The sequence below is a fragment of the Petaurus breviceps genome, unplaced genomic scaffold (genome assembly GCF_028583685.1).
Source record: "Petaurus breviceps papuanus isolate PSGF00001 unplaced genomic scaffold, PetGlider_PUasm1.0 90692, whole genome shotgun sequence".
Classification (NCBI taxonomy): Eukaryota; Metazoa; Chordata; class Mammalia; order Diprotodontia; family Petauridae; genus Petaurus; species Petaurus breviceps.
In genome coordinates this window covers 7,703,676-7,726,412 of record NW_027187313.1, presented here as the reverse complement: position 1 = coordinate 7,726,412, position 22,737 = coordinate 7,703,676, and the positions used below count along the sequence as shown (strand labels likewise).

Below are 22,737 nucleotides of genomic sequence, written 5' to 3'. Positions count from 1 at the left end.
ACAAAAGGAAGAGTTAAGAAACTCTTGAATGAGATTTTGACTTCCTTTGTTGTAAGGAGCTTTAATAGGAAAAAAAAAAAACTTTTTGGTATTCAGTAAGAGCCTTAAAGTTAATGACAATGACATTATTTGAGACACTCTGGCACTTGATTTGTAAAGTACCCATCCTTTTCTAACAATCACATTGGTGACCCCAAAAATGCCTTCCAAGTTACTGTGTTTCTGGTAACTATTTTTTTCCTTCTTGTAGTCAGCTGCCTCTGTGAAGAAGCTGTTATGTGAAGCTCCCATAGAATCTGTTGTTCAAGTTACTGGAACTGTTATCTCTCGGCCTCCAGGGCAGGAAAATCCAGTTAGTATTTCAAAAATTGTCTATGTAAATTTCATGTAACTGGAATTAGAAATATGTGCGTGTCTAGATGTATATATTTGTTTCTTTATACACATGTGTATTGTGTTTGTACACGTGGACATGTAGTTATGGATGTTGACTTTTACTAGAGCAACACTGAAGATGGATAGCTTTGTCAATCCTAAATCTCTTGATGAAAGGTAGCTTGGCATAGGGAATAGGAGTTGACTCTGAAGTCAGGAAGACCTTGGTTCAAGACCCACCTCAGTCATAACTTGGCTTTGTGATCCTGGACAAGTCATTTAATGAGAGTTCTTCACTGGCAGCTCCCAGTACTGATAAAATTGCAGGACCAGGCCAAAAAGCAACCCCTTTCTATATGTTTGTTTATGTGGTTCCGTAATTATGTGGCACCAACATGCATTGATTAAGCACTTGCTTTGTGCACAGCTCTGTGCTATGTTCTAGAGATACAAGGACCAAATGAAAAATAGTTCTTTCCCTCAAGGAGCTCACATCCTGGGGAAATATAGCACATAAACAGATAGCCATTGGCAAGATCCTTTGAAGAAGTCTGCACAAAAATGACACAGCTTGCTTGCATGTATCTATTTGCATGTTGTCTTACCTATTAGATTCTAGGCTCCTCGAGGGCAGAAACTATCTTTTGTCTTTTGCTGTATGCCTAGCACTTAGCATAGTGCCTGGCACACAGTAGGCACTTAATAAATGATTACTAAATTGAATTAATACATATATTTGTCCTTTAGTAAATGATAAGTATTTTTAAATTTTGTGTATGTAAGAAATATTTGTGCACACAAACACATGTGCCTTTATGTAGAGGGAAAATGAAAGTAGGTTGTGTATTCATCTGGAACATAAGTCTACTAAAATTAAGTTGATAAGCTTAAACTTGCATCCAGGAAAGGCAACAAAAGCTGGACTTACTTTGACTAATCATAGGGGAAGGCAAAAAGGATAACACATCATATCTTAAATTGTGGGATTCAGTTTTCCTCTTAACACCATGGGCAAATACACTAGCATACCCTAACAAGCGGCAGCTAAAACTCCTCAGATTGTTTTGAGAGATTCAAGGTCCTATGTCCTAATGTGTGATTTTACAGAGAGATATTTCTTCCCCCTTTTTAGAAAATGCCAACAGGTGAAATTGAAATTGAAGTGAAAACAGCTGAGCTTTTGAATTCCTGCAAGAAGCTGCCCTTTGAAATTAAGGACTTTATGAAGGTCACTGTCTTTTTTTTTATATACAGTTTACAGGAAATGTTGATATTATCAAAGAAAAGTAGAATATTAATAGGGACTCAAAGAAAAGATTGATTTCCAAACAGTGAAATAGAAACACTTTATGATAGAGATACCTTAAATTTTCCCGGGTAACAACTTCCCTATGAACCATCCTCAAATAGCTGTAGTTCCCTTTGTATCCAAAAAACACGTTTTGTGCTGTGAGGTAGATTAATATTTCATCCTCATACATTCTAGATATCTGTTCTTTGAGGGTTACTTTGTCACTTTTGGTAAACTCATCTGTCTCTGCTAATCTATGCCATCTTTCTGTGATTGTTTTTAATCTTGGGAGCAAATCTGTACCTGGCATGAAAATGATGGTTGGGATCTATTCAGAGTACACATGGCACCCTGTATTTGCTTGAGTTTAGAATAGTGTTAAGGTCCTTCATAAGATCACAGCCACCTCAGGCTTAATGAGAAGACCAGGCATGATCACCATAATTTAAGATGATTTCTGCTAAAGGAAAAATAAACTGTACCTCCAAAAATCAATGATACTGTGTCATCAGGTAGGTAAACATTGCCCTGTCCTGCATTCTAGACACCTGAGGCGTTTGCTGTAGTATCATCTTCTCCCAGTTCCACACCTTGAAACTCCTGAACTTTATCAGCCATTCTCTTGTCCTTTGATTCAGTCTTTGTTGAAGGGGTGGTCTCATCTTGCCAAGGCCAACCCTTCTTCTATTTGTATGACCTTAATTCCATTCTTTCTGTCTTCTCCAGGACCTTCCCCTCCCTTTCCACTTCAGGATCCTTTTATCTTCTAGTTCCCCCCCTTGCCACTAGCAGGCTTACCCAGGTATCACCATCTTTTCAAGATCTTTTACTTGATTCTACCATTCTTTCAAGCTAGAGTCATACATTCTCTCTGCACGTGGGTGTATGTGTGTATGTTTGTATGTGTGTGTGTGTGTGTATGGGTGTGCATACACACATGTACATAGAAACACACATATAATAAATATATTGTGTGCATGTATATGAAATCTCCTTTTCACAGCCAAACACCTTAGAAAAAGTTATTTTTCCTATTGCCAAGTCTTTCACTTCCTTTTCCAACCACTCCCTTGCTATCTGCTTTCTGATACACCACTCAACTGAAGTGGCTTTTTCCAAGGTTACCTGTGGTCTCCTAACTTTTGAATCTGATGACTTTTTCAAACTAGTTCTGCTTGACTTTTATGTAATGGTGACATCAATCATTCCTTCCTTCTGGAACATATTTTTGTTGACACTATCATATTTTTCAGTCCTCCGGTTTTGCAACTTTGAAGTCACTTCTATTTATCTAACCATTGTTTAGTCTTATGAGTTCTCCTCTCACAGTCTCTCTTTCATCTGTCCCTTTGCCTTAAGTCACATAGCCACTACCCTAGTTCAAGCCCTCATCACTTCTTTTTTAGACTATTGCAGTAACCTCTTTATTGGCCTCCTAGCTTCACATCAGAAGTGGTATAGCATAACCATTGACATGTCCCTGATGATTCAATCAACTATTTTTACTGCTGTGAAGGTTTGCATACTAGCCCTTCCCTTTTCTGTTCTATTCCCCAACATTTTATCCCTTTCAGAGAATCCTATGCTAAGGAATAAATTCTTAGTTGATGTGTTTATTTACTAAAACAATTTCAAAATTGAACTAAAGATTAAATAAATAGAAGTGACATGGTACATTTCTCAAAGCAGACTAGTTCCATTCAAGGGGGAAAAACTTGAAATTTAAATCAGAAACTGATTAAGTAGAAATCTGTAGAATTAGGATTGTGCCTTCTGGCATTTGATAAATATGAGGTTAGTGGCGGCTAGGTGGTGCAGTGAATAGAGCACCAGTCCTGGAGTCAGAAAGACCTGAGTTCAAATCCGGCCTCAGACACTTAACACTTACTAGCCCTGTGACCGTGGGCAAGTCACTTAACCCCAAATGCCCTGCCCTACCCCCTCCAAAAAGCAAAAAAAAAAAAAATAGAAAAGAAAAAAAAGATAAATATGAGGTTAACAGCAACAGTGTATTTTCCTGGATTATGATGAACTGGAATGAAGACATATTAGGGCTGGATACATAAATTCTGACAGATTATATGATAGAAATTAAAGCTATGCTAACACTTTAGAAAAAATATTTGTCTGAAAAGTTATATCTTTTAATATTTGTTTAAAGCATATTTTGTAGAGATAGAAATTTCTTAAGACATCACTTTTTTTAAAAATTTTAGAAAACAGAAGCTCTTCGTATGAAGTATCGTTACTTAGACTTACGTAGTTCCCAAATGCAGTATAATCTAAGACTGAGATCCCAGATGGTCATGAGAATGCGGGAATACCTCTGCAATCTGCATGGTAAGAACAATGGCGGAGTGTTCCTTTAAGTGCTCCTGTGTCTTCTCTGTTTACTGAAATGTACCTATCTGCCTGGTTCTTAGGATGCATTCAGTGGATACAGCAGTAGGAGTAAAATAATGGTTATTTTCAGGATATTTTTACCAGGAAAATAATCTAGAAATCTAATCAGTGGGTGGAAAACATCTGAAATGGCAAAGACAAAAGGCATGCTTATCAGTTCTTTAATTGAAACAAACTTGGGAAGCTAAATAATAATAGCTCATCTTTATAGTGCTCTTTAAAGCTTATGAAGGGCTTTCATCACAGACTCATAAGATAATTATTGCCCCTGTTTTGTAGCTGAGCAAATGGAGGCTGCAAGACTTAAAGTGCTACCTTAAGAGAAGTGACATGATCGGGTGAAAATGACCCTGAGTTTAGTGTCAGAGGGCCTGGGTTTGCACGCCAGCTCTGCCACTTATTCCCTGTGTGACTTGGGCAAGTCAAGGAGTGCTTCTGCTTGGCCTCCTATCTACTCATTCCTCTCAGCCATTCCCACTAGGGCATATGGGTTATTTTCTTTCACCATCTTCTTGTATTTATATCACTGTTTGGTGCTTCCTAGGAAAATATTTCTAGTTTTCATTTAAATTTTTTGTTATCTTTGGTATTCTCATGTAACATTCAGAAAAAAACAGGAGATGAGGAATCATAAATAGTTTATAAATTGTTTTATGCCAGAGATAAAGTTGTTACAGAAAGATGAGACTTCCCAAATCCCTAGAACCTGTTTCTTGGTGGTATTTATGGAAGCTGGGATTAATAAACCAGGCAGCATCCACCAGTCATGATCCCTATTCTAGGGACAGTCTCAGAGATGGTGTACTTCATTCTGGGCTTCTCTGGTTGACTGATTACAAATTGGACATTCTTCTCTTAGGGTTTGTGGATATTGAAACACCAACATTATTTAAGAAAACTCCAGGGGTACGTATGGTCCTTACTCAGTTTTCTGTTACTTTTTCCTTAATATAATATAATAATATTCTGGAACATTATGTCATTTTGTTTTTCTCCTGACTTCACTTTGACTCAGCAAGTATTAAGCACTAGCTCTTTGCCAGGAGCTGCTCTAGGCTCTGGAGTTTGAAAGGCAAAAATGAAATAGTACTTTCCCTTAAGGAGTTTATCTTCTTCTGGGGTAGTACCACATGTACACAGATGAGTCCATACAGGGTAACTCAAGGAGATAATCAGTACCAGCAAACTAGAGACTGAAGAAAGGCTTCACCTCCAAAGGTGAGACATGAGCTGAGTCTTAAAGGCCAAAAGGCTTCTGAGGAGAGAGTACATTCCAGGCACTGGAGACAGACAGGAGACAGTATGTCAAGGTTGGGGAACAGTTAGTAGCCTAGTTAAACTGGAACATAAAGTTAGTGAAAGAGAATCTTATTAAATAAATCGGGAAAAATGAGTAGGAGCAAGAATATAGACTGCTAGGGTGGACAGGTACCACAGCGAGTAAGAACACCGGCCCCAGTGTCGGGATGACCTGGAGATGGAATCCCGGGCTCAGACACTTAGCACCCACCCAGAAACACCTGGCCGTGTAACCTTGAGCAAGTTACTTAACCCCAATTGCTTTAAAAATATATATATAGACTGCTTTAAATACCCAACTCTGAAATTATATTTGTGCCCAAAAGTAGAAATTTTTGAGCTCAGGATTGACACTGGCAGACCTATGCCTTAGAAAGATGATTTTGGCAACTGTAGGGAATGGACTGGAGAGGTGATAAACTGGAAGCAAGGAGGGTGAATTAGGCAGCTGTTAAAATAGTGCAGAAGAGGATTGATAAGATGAACCAGGGTGGCGGCTTCATGAGGGAGCAGGTGCAAGAGATGTTATGGAACTAGGATCAATGAGGCTCAATAATTGATAAAATCAAGAGGATAGAAAAAGGGAAGAGTCAGCAATGCCAAGGTTTTCAGCCAATGTGACTGTAAATATGGCTGTGCCCTAAGGGCCTTTGCAGAGACCGGGACTTTTGGAAGGGGGAAGATTTGACATGCTTTCATTTGAGGCACCTACAAAAAGTAGGTTGCAGTTTAGCAGGCAATTGGTGATATGTGACTGAGGTACAGGAAAGATTAGGACTAGATTGTGTGTGTGTGTGTGTGTGTGTGTGTGTGTGTGTGTGATGCTGAGATAATAATTGAACTTATAAGAGCAGATGAGATCACCATGCTGGGTCCAACTTTTTTGTTTTATTTTCATATTTGTTAGATATTTAACTGGTATTAATTGATAAGGGACTGGGAAAGATTCATACTGTACAATTCTCTTTCATCTGAAGGATCCAAGAAGACTGAATTACTAGACTGGTATTTTTACGCAAAATTTTATTGATTGACTTAGTAACTACAGTTTTTAAGTAACAATTCAACAAACATTAATTAAGTGTCTACTGTTTACTAGAAAAGCAGTGGAGCAGGGAAGGCACAGATATAAATAAGAATAGTCCCTGTTTTTAATGAGTTTATCATTTCAATGAGTTTTTTAAATGTAGGAAATAAGTTAATATTTACTTGAGTAGAAAATAAGGCACAAAATAATCTTGACTCCAACTGCTAAGCCAGAACTCTTTTTTAACTTCAGCTTGCTTGATCTTGGTAATATATAACAGTAGCTTTGGCCAATTATTTATACTTTGCTTTTAATTTTCAACAATATCCCCATTCTTTTCCTTACTTTGATATCAGGGTGCAAAAGAATTTGTGGTACCATCAAGGGAACCCGGAAAGTTTTATTCTCTTCCTCAGAGTCCTCAACAGTTCAAGCAGCTTTTAATGGTTGGTGGTTTTGACAGGTAAGACTTCTTTAATCTAGCTGTTACCAAAAACAGGAATGTTTAGGAGCTCAGACTTCTGAGAAGGGTACAATATTTACAGATGTTTCATAAAATAAAATTCTATACTAATAGATTGGTTACCAAAAGATTCCAGTATAGATTTAGGAATGGTTAATGCCCTTAAGTAATGGGCAGAAGAAAAAAATTAGGTTTAATAAATCAAGTATTTATTAAGACATTATTATGTGCCATGCACTCAGTGCTGAAGATTCAAGTACAAAGAACAAAACAATCCCTTCTCATAAGGAACTTACATTCTAAAGAAAAAAATTAAAAGTACATGTAAAAATATATACAACATAAATATAAAGTTAATAAATGCAAATATATGCAAAGTAGTTAAATACAAAGTAGTTTCAGAGGGACTGGCTATTGGGAGAATCAGAAAAATACAAAAAAAAGGTGCTTGAGCTGGAAAAGAGGATCTTCTCTGATGCAGAAATAAGGAAGGAATACATTTCCAGCATATAGGATGGCCACTGCAGCCCCAGAATGGAAAGCAGAGTGTCAGTGTTTGTGAGGAATAAGAAAGAAGGCCAATTTGACTATATCCCAAAGTGCAGGCAGGGGAATAATGTTCACTGAGTCTAGAAAGAAATGTTGCAGCCAGGTTATGTAAGTAAGGCATTACAAGGTAAACAGAACTTATTCTGCAGGCTGTAGGAAGCCACTAAAATTGATTGAATAGCAAAACCACATGGTCAGATTTGTGCTTAAGGAAAAATGCTTTGACATAAGGGTGGAGGTGACAGGAGTAAAGAGACCTAAGGCAGGAAGGTCAGTTCAGAGGCCTTTGCAGTCATCTAGGTTAGAGGTTAGGAGGGCCTGAACTAAAATGGTAGTTGTGTGAGTGGGAAGAAGGAGTTGCGTTTGAGAGGTGATGTGAAGGCTAGAAACACCAAGATTTAAAGACTGAATGTGTGGGGAAGTCCAAAATAATGCCAAGGTAGTAAACAATGGATATTGGAAGGATGGCAGTGCCTTTGACAGAAATCAGAAGGGTTAAGGGGAAAAATAAGTTAAGTTTTGGACATACAGGGTTTGAGATATCTACAAGTCATCCAGTTTGAAATGTTCAAGAAACAATTTGGGATACAAAACCAGTACTCAGGGGCAAGATTGGCACTGAACAGTAGAGATGTGTGAATCATCTGCACCATAATGGTAAGTAAACCCATGGGAGCTGGAGAGAAAAGGAAAGAGAGCCTAGGACAGAACCTCGGATGGTGGTTTTATGAATGGGAGCCGATTGAGAAGATATGGAGTTAGAATCAATAAGACTTGAGGCAGAGCCAAGATGCTGGAGTAAAGGCAGGGACTTGCCTGAGTTCTCCCAAATTTCCCTCCAAACTTTAAAATAACACCTCAAAATGAATTTTGGAGCAAACCAGCAAAAGGACAAGGTGAAACAATTTTCCAGCCCAAGACAACTTTGGTCAGCAGGAAAGATCTTTCACACTGGGATGAGAGTAGAGCTCAGACTATACCTGGCTGAATCAGCAGCACCTGCTTCCAGAGCTTTCAGCTAACAAACAGTAAGGAGATCAGACAAGTGGTCAAAAAGAGATTACAGGGGACCCTTTACGGCACCAGGCACAGGAATTTGTTGCATTGCCCGTATGTTCTTTCAAGTCACAATCCCACACCAAAAAGGAGCAATAGAGTATGTGACCCCAGGGAAGCACGGACCCTGATTACAGTTCCAGGGCACAAGAGAGCTCTTGTGGTCACACAGATCTGAACACAGGCCATGAAAACAGTGATCCCACCTCTCCTTAGATCATACTGCCTTGGAAGAACTCAAAACTTACAGGAGGACCTCTCTCCCCTTCCTCCCCCGCTCCAGCTCTGAAAACAGCAGCACAAATAAACAGAAACTTGGGACAATGCCCTTTCTACAAAATAAAACAAAAAAAAAAAAAAATATATATATATATATATATATATATATATATATATATTAAAATGAATAAGCAAAAGGAGAAAGAACCCAACCATAGTTACTTTGGGACTAGAGAAGAACTGAGTTCATATTCAGAGAAAGATAATAGAACTTAAAAAGTCACCCCTTTTTCAATAAGAAACATCAAATGGTCCCAAGCCCAAAAAGAGTTCTTGGAAGAACTTAAAAAGGACTTAAAAATCAAACAAGAGAGACCAAGGAAAAATTAGAAAAAAAATAAGAGCAATCCAAGAAAATTATGGAAAGAAAGTCAACCAACTGGAAATAGAGATTCAAAAACTTATGGAAGAAAATTATTCCTTGAAAACTGAATTGGGCAAGGGGAAGCTAATGACATTACAAGACATCAAGAAATCATAAAACAATCAAAGACTGGAAAAATAGAAGAGAAAGTGAAATATCTCATCAGAAAACCAGCCAATTTAGAAAACAGATAGAGGAAAAATAATATGAGAAGTTGGACTACCTGAAAATTATGATTAAGAAAAAAGAATCTCAGGGTGGCTGGGTGAATAGAGCTCCGGCCCTGGAGTCAGGAGGACCTGGGTTTGGATCCAGCCTCAGACACTTAACACAAAAACTAGCCGTATGACCTTGGGCAAGTCACTTAACCTCAATTGACCTCCAAACCCCACCCCCCCAAAAAAAGAAAAGAAAAAATAATCTTCATACAATATTATAAGAAATTATCAAGGAAAATTGCCCTGAAATTCTAGAAAAAGAAGGTAAAGTAGAAATAGAAAAAATTCACCAATCACCTCCTGAAAGAGATCCCAGGAGGAAAACTTACAGGAATATCATAGTCAAATTTCAAAGCTCCCAGATTAAGGAGAAAATAAGAAAAAAAACAGTTACCCGTCATGGAATTTGCAATAAAGATTACACAAGACCTAACAGCTACTAAGTCAAAGAATGGTAGCTCTTAAGTATAATCCTGAATAAAAAAAATGAACATTTAACAAACTCCAAGACTTTCAGGTTTTTTGTGACAAAAACCTCAGAATTTAAGGGAAAATTTATAACATCCAGGAGAAATCTAAGATGAACAGAGACCAGTTATAAGGGACTCAATAAGGTCAAATTGTTTACTTCATATATGTGAAAATATTGGCAGTACTCTTGTGATTGTCATCATTATTTGGGTAGTTTGAAAGAAAAGCATGAGCTGAGCTGAGTATGATGGGGTGATTCTAAAAAATAAAACTGTAGGGAGAGGAAAAAGAAGCAATTATCTCATACAAATGAGGTATAAAAGGAAAAATTGATACATCAGAAGCTAGTTGTGGGGGAGAGTGCTGAAACCTTACTCTCACCAGGAATGGGTTAAAGAGGGAAACATCTCAAAGGGTATAAAAGTCTTCTAAATTCAGAGAGAAATAAGAGGGCAGGGGGAGAAAGTGAGGGGAGAGGATAAGGAAGGGACTCTTGGAAGGGTGGGTAGATTAAGAAATAGGAAGGCAAGGTAGTGGGTAGAAATAAAGCAGAGAAGTGAGGAGGGATAGTAGGGTAAATGGAGTGAGAAGGATAGTGAGGAAAAATAGGAAAGAGGAAAATATACAAGGACTTGTAGTTAAGAATGTGAATGGGATGAATTTACCCATAACACAGAAACATAGCAGATTAAAAACTTGAATTCAACAATATGTTGCTTTCAGGAAACAAAAATGAGAAATACACACAAAGATAAAATGAAGGCCAGGAGTAGAATTTAGTATGTAAAAAAAATCAGCGATAGTAATCATGATCTCAGACAAAGTTAAAGTTAAAATAGATTTCATCAAAAGTGAAAAATAGAGAAATTATACTATATGTTAGCAATATTATTCAGTATTGTTTTAGACCATTTAAAATACCTAGAGTCTAGGTACTAAAGAGTATCTAGGTAAAATACCTAGACAGTATAAAATAGCTGAGTATATACCTGCCAGAAGAGACACAGTAACTATATGAACATAAACATAAAACATTTTTATATGAGTAAACTCAGATCTAAATAATTGAAGTAATATTTATTGTTGAAGGATAGGTAAAGCCAAAATAATTTTTTAAATGACAGTTTTATCTAACTAATCTATTTGTTCAATGCCATCTCAGTTAAATTACTAAAAAATAATTTTACTGAGTTAAAAAAAATAATAAAGTTCATTTGGAAGAACAAAAGTTTAGGAAGGAACTTCAAAGAAAATAGGGGAAAAAACATGTAAAGGAAGTAGATTCCGCAGTGTTAGATTTTAAACTATATTATAAGGTAAGAGCATTGTTTAAGTATAAAAAGGATAATTTTGATTATTTTCAATTAAAATTTTCTTGTATAAATAAAACCTATGTAACCAAGAATCGAAGAAATGCAGTAAATTGGGGAGGGGATCTTTCATAGAGAATCTCTCAGATAGGATGTGAGTGGACTGGAATATTGCTGTGACATAGGAAATGGTGAGCTGGTTGATTTAGAAAAACGTGGAAAGACTCATGAAAGAAGATGCTATCCACCTTCGAACAAACATGATAGGAGGAAATAAGCATAGTATGGTCTTACATATATGTGTATGAGTGTACATGTGTGTAACTAGATAGATATGTGTGTATGTATATTGTAGATGTATGTATATATAGGTGTGTGTGTGTATATACACACTTAATTGTAGCCTTCTTTAGGGTGGTAGGGGAAGGTAGAAAAAAATAAACAGTACACAGCAGAGAACAAAAGAAAATCAACAAATAAGCAAAACAAAGCTGGGCAGCTTTGAAAACAATGTGTAGTATTTATTATATAGGTTTTCTTGAAATGGAAATTATGGTCTGCTCTATACATGGCAATTTGGGTTTTTTTTTCTCATTTTGTATTTAAGTTTAAAATTTAAAAAAAATTTTAAAAACTTGTTCAGTCATCTCATTTGTATCTAATTCTTTGTGATCCTATTTGAGATTTTCTTGGCAAAGATACTAGAATGGTTTGCCATTTCCTTTTCCAGCTCATTTTACAGATGAGGATCTGAGGCAAACAGGGTTAAGTGACTTGTCCAGGATCATACAGTAAATAAATGTCTGAGTCCAGATTTGAACTCAGGAAAATGAGTCTTCCTGGTTCCAAGCCTAGTGCTCTATTCACTATGCCAACTAGCTTCCCTCCTCAATAAACAGAATAGGCCAAATGGTTAAAAAAAAAAAAAAGACATAAAAATCCATTGAAGAAAAGAAAAGCAGAATTGGCCAAATGGAAAAATATGTACAAAAATTCCCTGAAGAGAAGAACTCCTTAAAGAGTAGAACTGGTGAGGCGGTTAGGTGGCGCAGTGAGTAGAGCACTGGCCCTGGAGTCAGGATGACCTGAGTTCAAACCCAGCCTCAGACACTTAACACAAAAAACTAGCCATGTGACCTTGGGCAAGTCACTTAACCCCAATTGCCCTACCTTCCCCCCTCCAAAAAGCAAAAAAAAAAGAAAAAAGGAATAGAATTGGCCAAATAGAAAAGAGGTACAGAAGTTCACTGAAGAGAAAATAAAAAATGCCGTCCACCTCCAATGAAAGAACTGATGGAGTCTAATTGAAGATCAAAGCACACTTTTTTAAAACTTATTTGGGGGTTTGGGGGATTTTTTTTGGATCTGTGTTTTATTTCACAATGTGAATTATATTTTACATGACTTCACAAAACCTTTGTCATATTGCTTGCCTCTTAATGGGGAAGAGGGAGAGAATTTGGAACTCTACATTTAAAGAAAATAATTTTTTACATCTAATTGGGGAAAAAAATTTTAATTTTTTAAAAGACTAAGGCTCAACTACAGTTAGGGGATATAATAGGGATGGTAAGCTAACAAAGGAAACTAAGAAGGAATGAGACAGGAAGCAAACTAGGAGAGAACAGTGTCACAAAAACCCAGAAAGAAAAAGAGTAAAAAGATGGTGATCAGAAGTGTCAAATGTAGAAAAGAGGTTGAGAAGGGTTAGGACTAAGAAAAGGCTATCAGATGTGGCAAGTATGAGATCATTGCTAACTTTCAGGAAAGCTTTTTGAATTGAGTGGCATTTGGCCAAGAATAGAGAGATAAAGGACAACAATTTACACTGATGGGTAATATCTAGTGAAAGTTTTTAAGGATGATAGGTTCTTGTTTGTAGGGAAGCGTCCATTTGATAGGAGTGGTTCAGATTCTGAAAGATGATTAACAGTGAAAAAGGGGGGCGTCCAGGTAGCACAGCAAGTAAGAGCACCGGCTCCAGTCTTGAGAAGACCTGGAGATCGAATCCCGGGCTCGGACACTTAGCACCCACCCAGAAACACCTGGCCGTGTAACCTTGAGCAAGTTACTTAACCCTGATTGCTTAAAAAAAAAAAAAACAGTGAAAAAGGGCATAGGATCAAGTGAATGTTGAGAAGCTGGCCTTGGCAAAGAGAAGGGGCTACATCTATCAGACACTGGGGAAAAGGAGTGGGAGATGATGTCAAAGGGTATTAAGATGAATAGATGGAGAGAGAACCCACCTCAATTTTTTTTAGTAAAGTAAGTAGCAGGGTTCTCAATGAAGAAGTGGGGGTGGACCTAGCAATACCACTTCTAGGATTACATCCCAAAGAGATCAGAGAAGTGGAAGGAGGACCCATATGTACAAAAATATTTATAGCAACTCTTTTTGTGGTGGCAAAGAATTGTAAATTAAGGGGATGCCCATCAATGGGGGAATGGCTGAACAAGTTGTGGTATATGAATGTAATGGAACACTACTGTGCCATAAGAAATGAGGAGCAGATGGATTTCATAATAACCTGGAGAGACTTATATGAACTGATGCTAAGCGAGAAGAGCAGAGCCAGGAGAAATCTGCACACAATCACAGACACAACGTATGTGTGACGACTAACTTCAATAGACTGGGCTCCTCTCAGCAACATAAGGTTATATATAAGACAACTCCAAAAGACTCATGATGGAAAGAGATATCCACATCCAGAGAAAGAGATGCTGAGTCTGAATGCAGACTGAAATACACCACTTGCAGTGTTTCTTTTTCTTATTTCCTCTTTCCCACTGATCATTCCATCAGTTATAATCCTTCTTTACAACCTGACTAATGATTAATGTGAAGATATTTGTAGATCCTATATTTGAGTGCATGCCGCCATGATTGGGGCAGGGAAGGAGAGGGAAGGGGAGAAAATTTGAAACTCAAGGGACTGTGGAATTGAATGTTGTAAACTAAAAGTAAATAAACAAACCAATTTAATTAAATAAAAAAGAAAAAAAAAGAAGTGGGGGTGGACTGTGTAGAAAGAGGAATGGGAATGTTGAAGAGGGAAGCAAAGGTTTAGAATAGCTTCAGACGGGTTAAGAGATTAGATTGGAACAGCAGTAAAAATGGTAGAATGTGCTTCCTGATGTGGCGTTCATTCTCATTTGTGTTTTGCTGGCATGGCTAAGACGGTACTTTGGTGGAAAATGAGCATGTCTTTCTTCCAGAGCTTAAATGAATGGTGTTCTTGTAATTGTAGATACTTCCAAGTTGCCCGTTGTTATCGAGATGAAGGTTCTAAGCCAGAAAGGCAACCTGAATTTACCCAGGTATCATGAGTTCATTCATCTGAATTTTATAGATTCAGACTAACCTGATACTGTATTTGTGTTAAGCACTATGTAAACACAATTTATCATCATTATTATTTTGCTGTGTGAGAAATATTTCCAAGACCACAGTAGCCATTCTGCTTTACTTTATTTTATTTCGTTTCTCTTTAATAATTTTAGTCATATGTCTAACATAACTTCATTGCAGTTATTCTTCTGATTATCCTACTTTTGACCCATCCTATTCATGGACTGTGCCTTCTTATTGTTCCAGGTTACCAATAGAATATCAACATTTTCTTCTACTTGTTAATGATGCCCATAATTTACTGATAAAATTCATGAAAACTCTCATCTATGTCAACTTAGTTTAGCTATCCAAATCTGAATTAAAAAGCAACTAGAATGTGGCTTCTGTATAGAAGTCCAGTGATTTTTGTCATCTGTATAACATCTTTATAAAATCCTTTGGTTTCTTTAAAAAAAAAAAAAGAAAATTTGGTTATAAATACTAGTAACAGCCATTGAAACTTGTGTCCATGTGATATTATCTTGACTTCAGGTTGATATAGAGATGTCTTTTATAGACCAGGCCGGGATCCAGAAATTAATTGAAGGTTTGCTTCAGTATTCATGGCCAAAGGACAAAAGTCCTGTTACTATTCCTTTCCCTTCTATGACTTACACTGAGGCTTTGGACTTCTATGGGACTGATAAACCAGATACTCGCTTTGGAATGAAGGTAATTATTTTTCCTATGAAGCATTTTAAGACATTCCTGCAGTCTTCATTTTAAACTGAGCACTGCCTGATTTTTTTAAATCAGGCTGCTTTCTAATCAACCAAAGTGAAAAGGGTATAGAGCAGAGGTATCAAACTGAAATAGAAAGAGATCTCTATGGGCCACATATTTACTTTAAAAAACCCATAAATTTGCATTATTTATGCTGTATTTTTATTCATTTTATTGAACATTTTCCAGTTACATTTTAATCTGCTTTGGTTTGTACCTGGGCCTCAAGGGGCCATGAACTTGACACCTCTGCTTTAGAGCCCTGTGATACTACTACTAGGTCCTTCTGTTCACTCTGGTACTGCATTTTAGGGACAGTGACTTTAGTAATCAAATTCTAGGCAGCTTAGAGTCAGCTAGGTGGTATAGTGGATAGAAGTCAGGAAGACCTGTGTTCACATGTGGCCTCTGACATTTGCTGTCTGTGTGACCAGGGGTGAATCACTCAGCCTCTGTCTGCCGTAGTCTAGTCAGCTGTAAAATGGGGATTACAATAGCAGATGCCTCCCAGGGTTGTTGTGAACATCAAATGAGGTATTTGTAAAATTCTTAGCACAGGGCCTGGCACAGAGTAGATACTATATAAAGGTTATTCCCTTTCCCATCCCCTCTGACTTCAGATTTCATCTATGTGTATATCTACATACATAGATGTGTATGTAGATACACACATATACATATGTGGTGGTCTTAGCAGAAAAACTGATGATATGAGAATAGAAAGTAGCAAACATTAGTGAAGGGTAGCCTCTGATAATCTGGGGAATAGCAATGTGATTCAAGTCATACATGCCTCTTACCTCATGACTTTGAGGGTATCTCAGGCATAATGCTATTGAAGTCTGACATGAAATATAATAATTTTTCCAAATTGATTAAAATTATCTTAGTCCAATTTCAACTGAACAGGTACTCATAAATTCAAATGAAAAATCCTATTCTTAGCCTTAACATGGAGACTCAGGATCAGACCTGTCATAAAATACTCTTCCAACCAGAAATTTTTGACCAAAGATGTACTTTGAAAGATAAATGAACACAGGTTTGGTGATGATGATGATGATGATGACGATGACATTAATAGGAAATACTTTGTGTCTTCACTAAATTATTTAAATTCAGTGTGTATTTAACTGGTGGGAAAGGGTATAACCCTTTTTTTGGGGGGGGGTATAACCCTTAAAGCAGGGCATCTATTCAAAATGTCCTCAGTGTTTTCCTCTGATTTATATAATATTCTTATGATTTATGTAATACTGAAATTCTATCACTTGGTAGGTTTTTTTAATTACCTGTGTTTCTACTTTTAGTTAATCAGTCAATAAGCAGTTTTAAGCACCTACTATGTACCGATCACTGTACTGAACACTGGAGATTCAACAAGAGGCAAAAGACAGTTCCTGCCCTCAAAGGAGTACACAGTCTAGACAGTAATACACAAGCTACATACAGAATAAATAGGAAATGATTACCAGAGGGGGTGGGGAAGGGTCCCTACAGAAGATGGGACTTAAAGGAAAACAGGAAAGGCTAGGTAGAGATGAGAAAGGTGCACACTCCAGACATAGAAGACAGTCCAAGGAAATGCTTGGAGCAGAGAGATGGGGTGTCCTGTTTGTGGAACAGCCAGGAGGCCATGTCACCAGCTTGAAAAGGAGTAAGGTATAAGAAGACTGAAAGGTTGGGAGGGACTAAGTTAGGAAAAGTTTTAAATGCCAAACAGAAGGGTCTGTGTTTGATCCTAAAGTGATAGGGAGCCACTGGGGGTGACGTGATCAGACCTACACTTTAGGAAAATCACTTTAGTGATTGAATGGAGGACACTGGACTGGAAGAGACTTAAGGCAAGCAGACCAACCTGCAGCCTGCTGTCCAGGCATGAGGGGATGAAGACCTGTTCTAGAATGGTGCAGTGTGAGAGGGAAGGAGGGGAAGTGTCAAGACATGTTTCAAAGGTGAAATCGACAAGCCTTGGCAGTGGATTGGCTATGGGAAGTGAGATAATAAGGAGCAAAGGATGCCGCCTCAGATGAGAGCCTGAGTGACTGAGATAGTCCTCCACAGTGACAGGAAGCGGTAAGTGAGGGAATAATGAGCACAGCCTCTCTAGATAGACATACATACATACATATTGAGTATAATAATATAAATATGTAATCGAATTTAAGATGTCTTGTGGACATCTAATTCAAGATGTCTGGAAGGCAGTTGAAGATAGGAGATTGGAGTTCAGCAGAGAGGTTGGAGCAAGAAAGGTAGATTGAGAGTTACCATCATAGGTTTGGTAGTTATATCACCAAGTGAAGTAGGATAGAGAGAGGGGAAAAGAGGGCCCAGGATAGAACCCCAGTGGCACACCTGAGGTTAGAGGGTGTGGTCTAGATGAGGATCCAGGAAAGGAGAGGTCACGTAGGTAGGAGGAGAACCCAAAGAGAATGGTGTCCTGAAAACCTAGAAAGAAGGGAGTATCATCTAGGAGGCCAAAGGAGGAAGATGGCAGTAGGGTCCCGCATCACTCGGGAGGAAATTAAGAAGGAACTGGAGAAGCCCATTGACCAGGAGAAGACGTGCCCGCTGCTCCTGTGGGTCTTCACCACTAATAACGGCCGACACCACCGAGTGGAAGAGTTCTCCCGAGGAAATGTGCCTTCGAATGAGCTGCAGATCTGCACCTGGATGAATGCAAGCTTGAAAGAATTGACAAGTTTAGTAAAAGAGGTCTACCCAGAAGCTCGAAAGAAGGGTATACACTTCAATTTTGCCAATGTTTTTATGGATCTTAAAAGACCCAGTTATCAAGTGAAAGAGACTGGCAGCATTATGTCTGGCAGAAAGGGGACTGATGACTCCATGACCCTACAGTCTCAGAAGTTCCAAATAGGAGATTATTTGGATATAGCAATCACTCCTCCAAATCGGGCACCATCTCCCTCAGATTGCATGAGACCATATTAAACTTTGCTTACTGTTTCTTGAAAAAAAAAAAGGGAGTATCAAGGAAGGAGCCAGTGATCAACAGTGTCAGAGGTAGCAGAGACATCAAGGAGAATGAGGAATGAGAAGAGGCCGTTGGATGTGGCAACTAAGAGATCGTTGGTCACTTTGGAGAGAGTAGCTTTGGCTTTGGTGGAATGATAAGGTCAGAAGCTGGATTATAGGGAGTTAAGTGAGCAGAAAGAAGAGGCTCCTGTTGTAGATGGCCTTTTCAAGGAGTTTAGCCCCAAAGGGACAAGGTGATATAGGAGGATAGTGAACAGGGACAGAAGGATGAAAAGAGGATTTCCTGTTGGGGGAGTCATGGGCATAGTTGTAAGCAGTAGGAAATGAGACAGGAAAAGATGGAAAATAAGTGATAGAGTAGAAATGATAGAAGGGACATCTTTTGGAGAGGTTGGAATGGAATGAGGTCACTTGAGCAAGTAGAGGGGTTAGCCTTGATAAGAAGTAAGGTCCCTTATATGAGTTAGGTTTGAATTAAGAAATAGTGTCAGAAGGTTTCTGAATGATAAGAGGTGAAGGAAAAAAGAGGGAACTCACAGTGAACAAGGGGAACTTCTTAAAATTTAAGCTCTACTTAAACCTTCCAAAGTGAACAGAATACAATTCTGAAAAGATAATATATAGAGATTGGGGAAAGTCAAAATACCCAGGTCTTATCACTAGGTATTTACTAGCAAGCAGCTTACAACTCTTCTTTGCCTCAGTTTCCTCCCATGTCATGTGAATTAAATTAACTAGTTACAGAAAATTTCTGTGTTGAGCAAAAATATGAATATATAAATATGAATTAAATTACATTAGCAAAATTATTTAAAAACAAAATAAAAGCTTTGCTGTGACTCACGTTTTATTGCCCATTTTTGTTATTCATCTACCAGATTGTTGATGTCAGTGACATATTTAGGAACACAGAGATTGAATTTCTTCAAAATGTTCTTACAGAGCCCCAAGGCACCATCAAAACCATCTGTATTCCTGGAGGATCAGTAAGTGATATTTTGCTACTAGCAGAGCCATCCAGTCAGGAAATAGAAATATGCCATATTAGTAAGTTGGTGCAGAAACAAATTTTGTTAAGAGAGACATTTATATTGTAGCTAAATAATTTACCTGAAAATCTTGGCTTCATTAAGCATTTATAAAATCCCCTTAGGGCAATAAGGTTGTTAAAAACATCACATTCAAGGCAACTAGGTGGCACAGTGGATGGCACCGGTCCACAAGTCAGAAGGACATGAGTTCAAATATGGCCTTAGACACTTGACACTCACTAGCTGTGTGACCCTAGGCAAGTCACTTAACCCCTAATGCCTCACCAAAAAAAAGACCATCAGGTTCTATATCAGATTGCATGCCATCTTGGTGAGGGGAAGGAAGAAGAAAAATTTGGAACTAAAATCTTGTAAAAGTGAATATTGAAAACTATATTTGCCTGTAATTGGAAAAAATAAAATACTATTAAGTGGAAGGCAGAAGAGTACACACACACACACACACACACCACAGAACATCAGGTTCTTTTAACCACTCAAAAGACTTACAAATCTAGGACCTGTCCTACTGTTATCCACCAGCATGGTTGCACTTCAGCATGGGCTGAAGAGAGGTTGGAGTATTTTCAGCTGATTTCAGTATCAGTTGTTTAGCGTATCAAAATGGTATTTTTAAAAACTAACAAAGTAACAGAAGATGGCTTATTCTTTTATTTTCAAGATTAATTGTTGGGAAATTTTTGATATGCTGAAGTGTCCTAAGAAACAGTTAAGTAATTTTAGATATGATAAATTAATTTTGATATTGATTGATTGATAGTGTACACTGATACTCTACATTATCAACAGAGCTGCCTTACTGAAATTCTAGCTCAAAGAAGAAATGTTTCTTGGAAGAATTAACATCAACAAAAGTATCTTAATTGTGGAAGATTAAAATACGTGACTATTGCCCCTATTTGCACATAATACATATATATATATTAGGCAGAAAAGGAGGGTGGATTGGGGTAGGTAAAAGATAGAAGCAAAACACACTAGAATCGACAGTTAAAAAGAGAACAAAAGTGGGATAAAAGGGGAAAATAGGATGGAGGGAAATACATAGTAAATATAACTGAAAAGTTTTATTGCAAGTTTCCCTGAAAAGACTTCATTTCTCAAATATATAGAGAACTGAGTCGAATTTATAAAAATAAGAGCTATTCTCCAAAGAGAGCACTGGTAGAGTCTGAGTGCATATTAAAGCATAATTTTTTTTTATTTTCTTTATGTTGCTTGCTTTTTTGTTGTTGTTGCAAATTTGACAGATGGAATATTTTTGTGATTTCACATGTATAATTGATATCACATTTCCTTCTCAATGGGTGGGAGACAGAATTTAGAGAGAATTTGAAACTAAAAATTTTTTTAATTAATGTTCCCCAAAAAATAAATAATAAATTGCAGGGGGAGGGAATGTACCATATATACATTTTTTCTCCAAGAGAATTGCTTGTTGGGGTGACTAGGTGGTGCAGTGAATAGATCACCAGCCCTGGAGTCAGGAGGATCTGAGTTCAAATGTGGCCTCAGATACTTAACACTTACTAGCCATGTGACCTTGGGCAAGTCACTTAACCCCAATTGCCCTGCCAGCTTCCCCCCTCCAAAAAAAACTTTTTTGATTGTTAAACATTTACCAGCTCATCACTACCTGGAAATAACTTCTTAAAATTACTACTTAAAAGAAGTAGTTGTACTTCGACAGTTCAGACCTGCCTCAGACTATGTTCCTCTGAAAAGTTAATAAACTATTTTCATTTAATCCTTAGACTGTGCCCTCCCAGCTCCCATGGAAGCCCCTCATAGAGTGCCATTTGGAGAGAAGGGAGAAGTGTCTCTAGTACCTAGTAAAATAGGCACAGTAGGCACTGAGTAAATGTTTAATGATGACGATGATTCTAACAGAAAAAATCATGCGAATATAAAAACAGTTAAAAACTGAAGACTTAAAAATTTATAAAGCTACTAATCATCAAATTACGAATATTCTGTTATTTAGGAGGTATTAACCTATTTTTCAGAATATAAGTGATGCAGAGACTATGTAAAAAAAAAAAAAAGCACTTCTACTGGGTCCCACATCCCAAAGAGAAAAGATCCACAAATGTGAGATATGTAGCTGTAATAAGTACAGTAACATAAAATTCTGTGTAATTATTGTTCAGCAGCAGAAACTAGTTTTATTGAATTATTGTGTTGTAAAATGGCAATGAGTTCGTGTCCCATCTAATGTGTGTTACACAAAGGCCATAAGTTTGTGAAACCACACATCATACTGAGAGCTCAACCTCTTCGTTTTGTTTTCCAGAAATATTTGAAAAGTAAAGATTTTGAGGCCATTAGGAAATTTGCTGTTGACCATTTTAATCAGGTAAGAAAGGAATGTCTATTATATGGGGGGCTTTTTACTTCCTTTTCATGGTCTAGAACCTTTAATGAGGGTCATCTTGCTGTCACAGAAAAAAGCACTGAACTTAGAAGCAGAAGAGCTGGGCCCAGGTTCCAGCTCTGCCACTTTTGAACTGCAAGCTGTTCAGTCTCTGCAGGGCTCATTGTCTCTAAAATGAGGATAATAATTTTGGGGTCATCTGCCTCAGAGTTGTTGAGAGGAAAGTGTTTTATAAACTGTAAGGCCTATATGGGGGGATCCAGGTCACACAGTGGATGGAGCGCTGGACCTGGAGTCAGAAAGACTCATCTTCCTGAGTTCAAACCTGGCTTCAAACACTGCCCAGCTGTGTGACCCTGGGCAAGTCACTTAACCCTGTTTAGTTCACTTTTCATGTCTAGAAAATGAGCCGGAGAAGGAAATGGCAAACCCCTCCAGTATCTTTGCCAAGAAAACCCCAAATGGAGTCATGAAGAGTCAAACACGACTTAAAAACGATTCGCTACCTGGTACACATTTTCTCATAGAGAAGGTATTACTATCTACCAACCTTTATGTCTGTTTTTCACACATCTGTTAGACTGTGCCTGCAGTAAGAGTATCTGGTGAAAATATGACTAGGGAACAGGCATTTTTCAAAGATCACATTCTCCAGCAGACCACAATTTTTTTTTTTGGAGGGGGGGAGGCAGGGCAGTTGGGGTTAAGTGACTTGTCCAAGGTCACATAGCTAGTAAGTGTCAAGCATCTGAGGTTGGATTTGAACTCAGGTCCTCCTGACTCCAGGTCCAGTGCTCTATTCACTGTGCCACCTAGCTGCCCCCAGACCACATTTTCATAGTTGTACAGTTGGCTGAAAAATATAGAGACTACCATCCAGCTCTGTTTATAGTTTGTTTTTTTAGAGCTGTTGGCTCAGGAGAGCCAAACACATATTTGATCATTCTTCTCCAACAAAGTGTCTGCAGTAATTTGATTTATAAAATGATTAAAAAAAACATAATTTAAACAGAAAATAATTTCTTGCTCAACAAAAGCCCTTTGCCAAATTTTTTGGGTGGTATTTAGAAGATAAACATGACTTTTTCT

At 37.7% G+C, this 22,737-nt stretch overlaps 1 protein-coding gene and 1 pseudogene across 4 annotated transcripts in view; both read left to right on the top strand.

Moving 5' to 3' along the window:
• DARS2 (aspartyl-tRNA synthetase 2, mitochondrial) overlaps positions 1-22,737 on the top strand; it is a 39,199-nt gene that overhangs the window by 5,202 nt on the left and 11,260 nt on the right. For all 4 annotated transcript variants that reach the window (XM_069065554.1, XM_069065553.1, XM_069065552.1 and 1 more), the window contains 9 exons: positions 251-352; positions 1,508-1,603; positions 3,883-4,006; positions 4,929-4,975; positions 6,752-6,858; positions 14,357-14,426; positions 14,992-15,171; positions 19,101-19,208; positions 21,568-21,630. In XM_069065554.1, the coding sequence (XP_068921655.1) occupies positions 251-352; positions 1,508-1,603; positions 3,883-4,006; positions 4,929-4,975; positions 6,752-6,858; positions 14,357-14,426; positions 14,992-15,171; positions 19,101-19,208; positions 21,568-21,630 (897 nt within the window). The remainder of the gene's footprint in view (positions 1-250; positions 353-1,507; positions 1,604-3,882; positions 4,007-4,928; positions 4,976-6,751; positions 6,859-14,356; positions 14,427-14,991; positions 15,172-19,100; positions 19,209-21,567; positions 21,631-22,737) is intronic.
• Positions 15,182-18,208, top strand: LOC138144213 (histone deacetylase complex subunit SAP18 pseudogene; annotated as a pseudogene).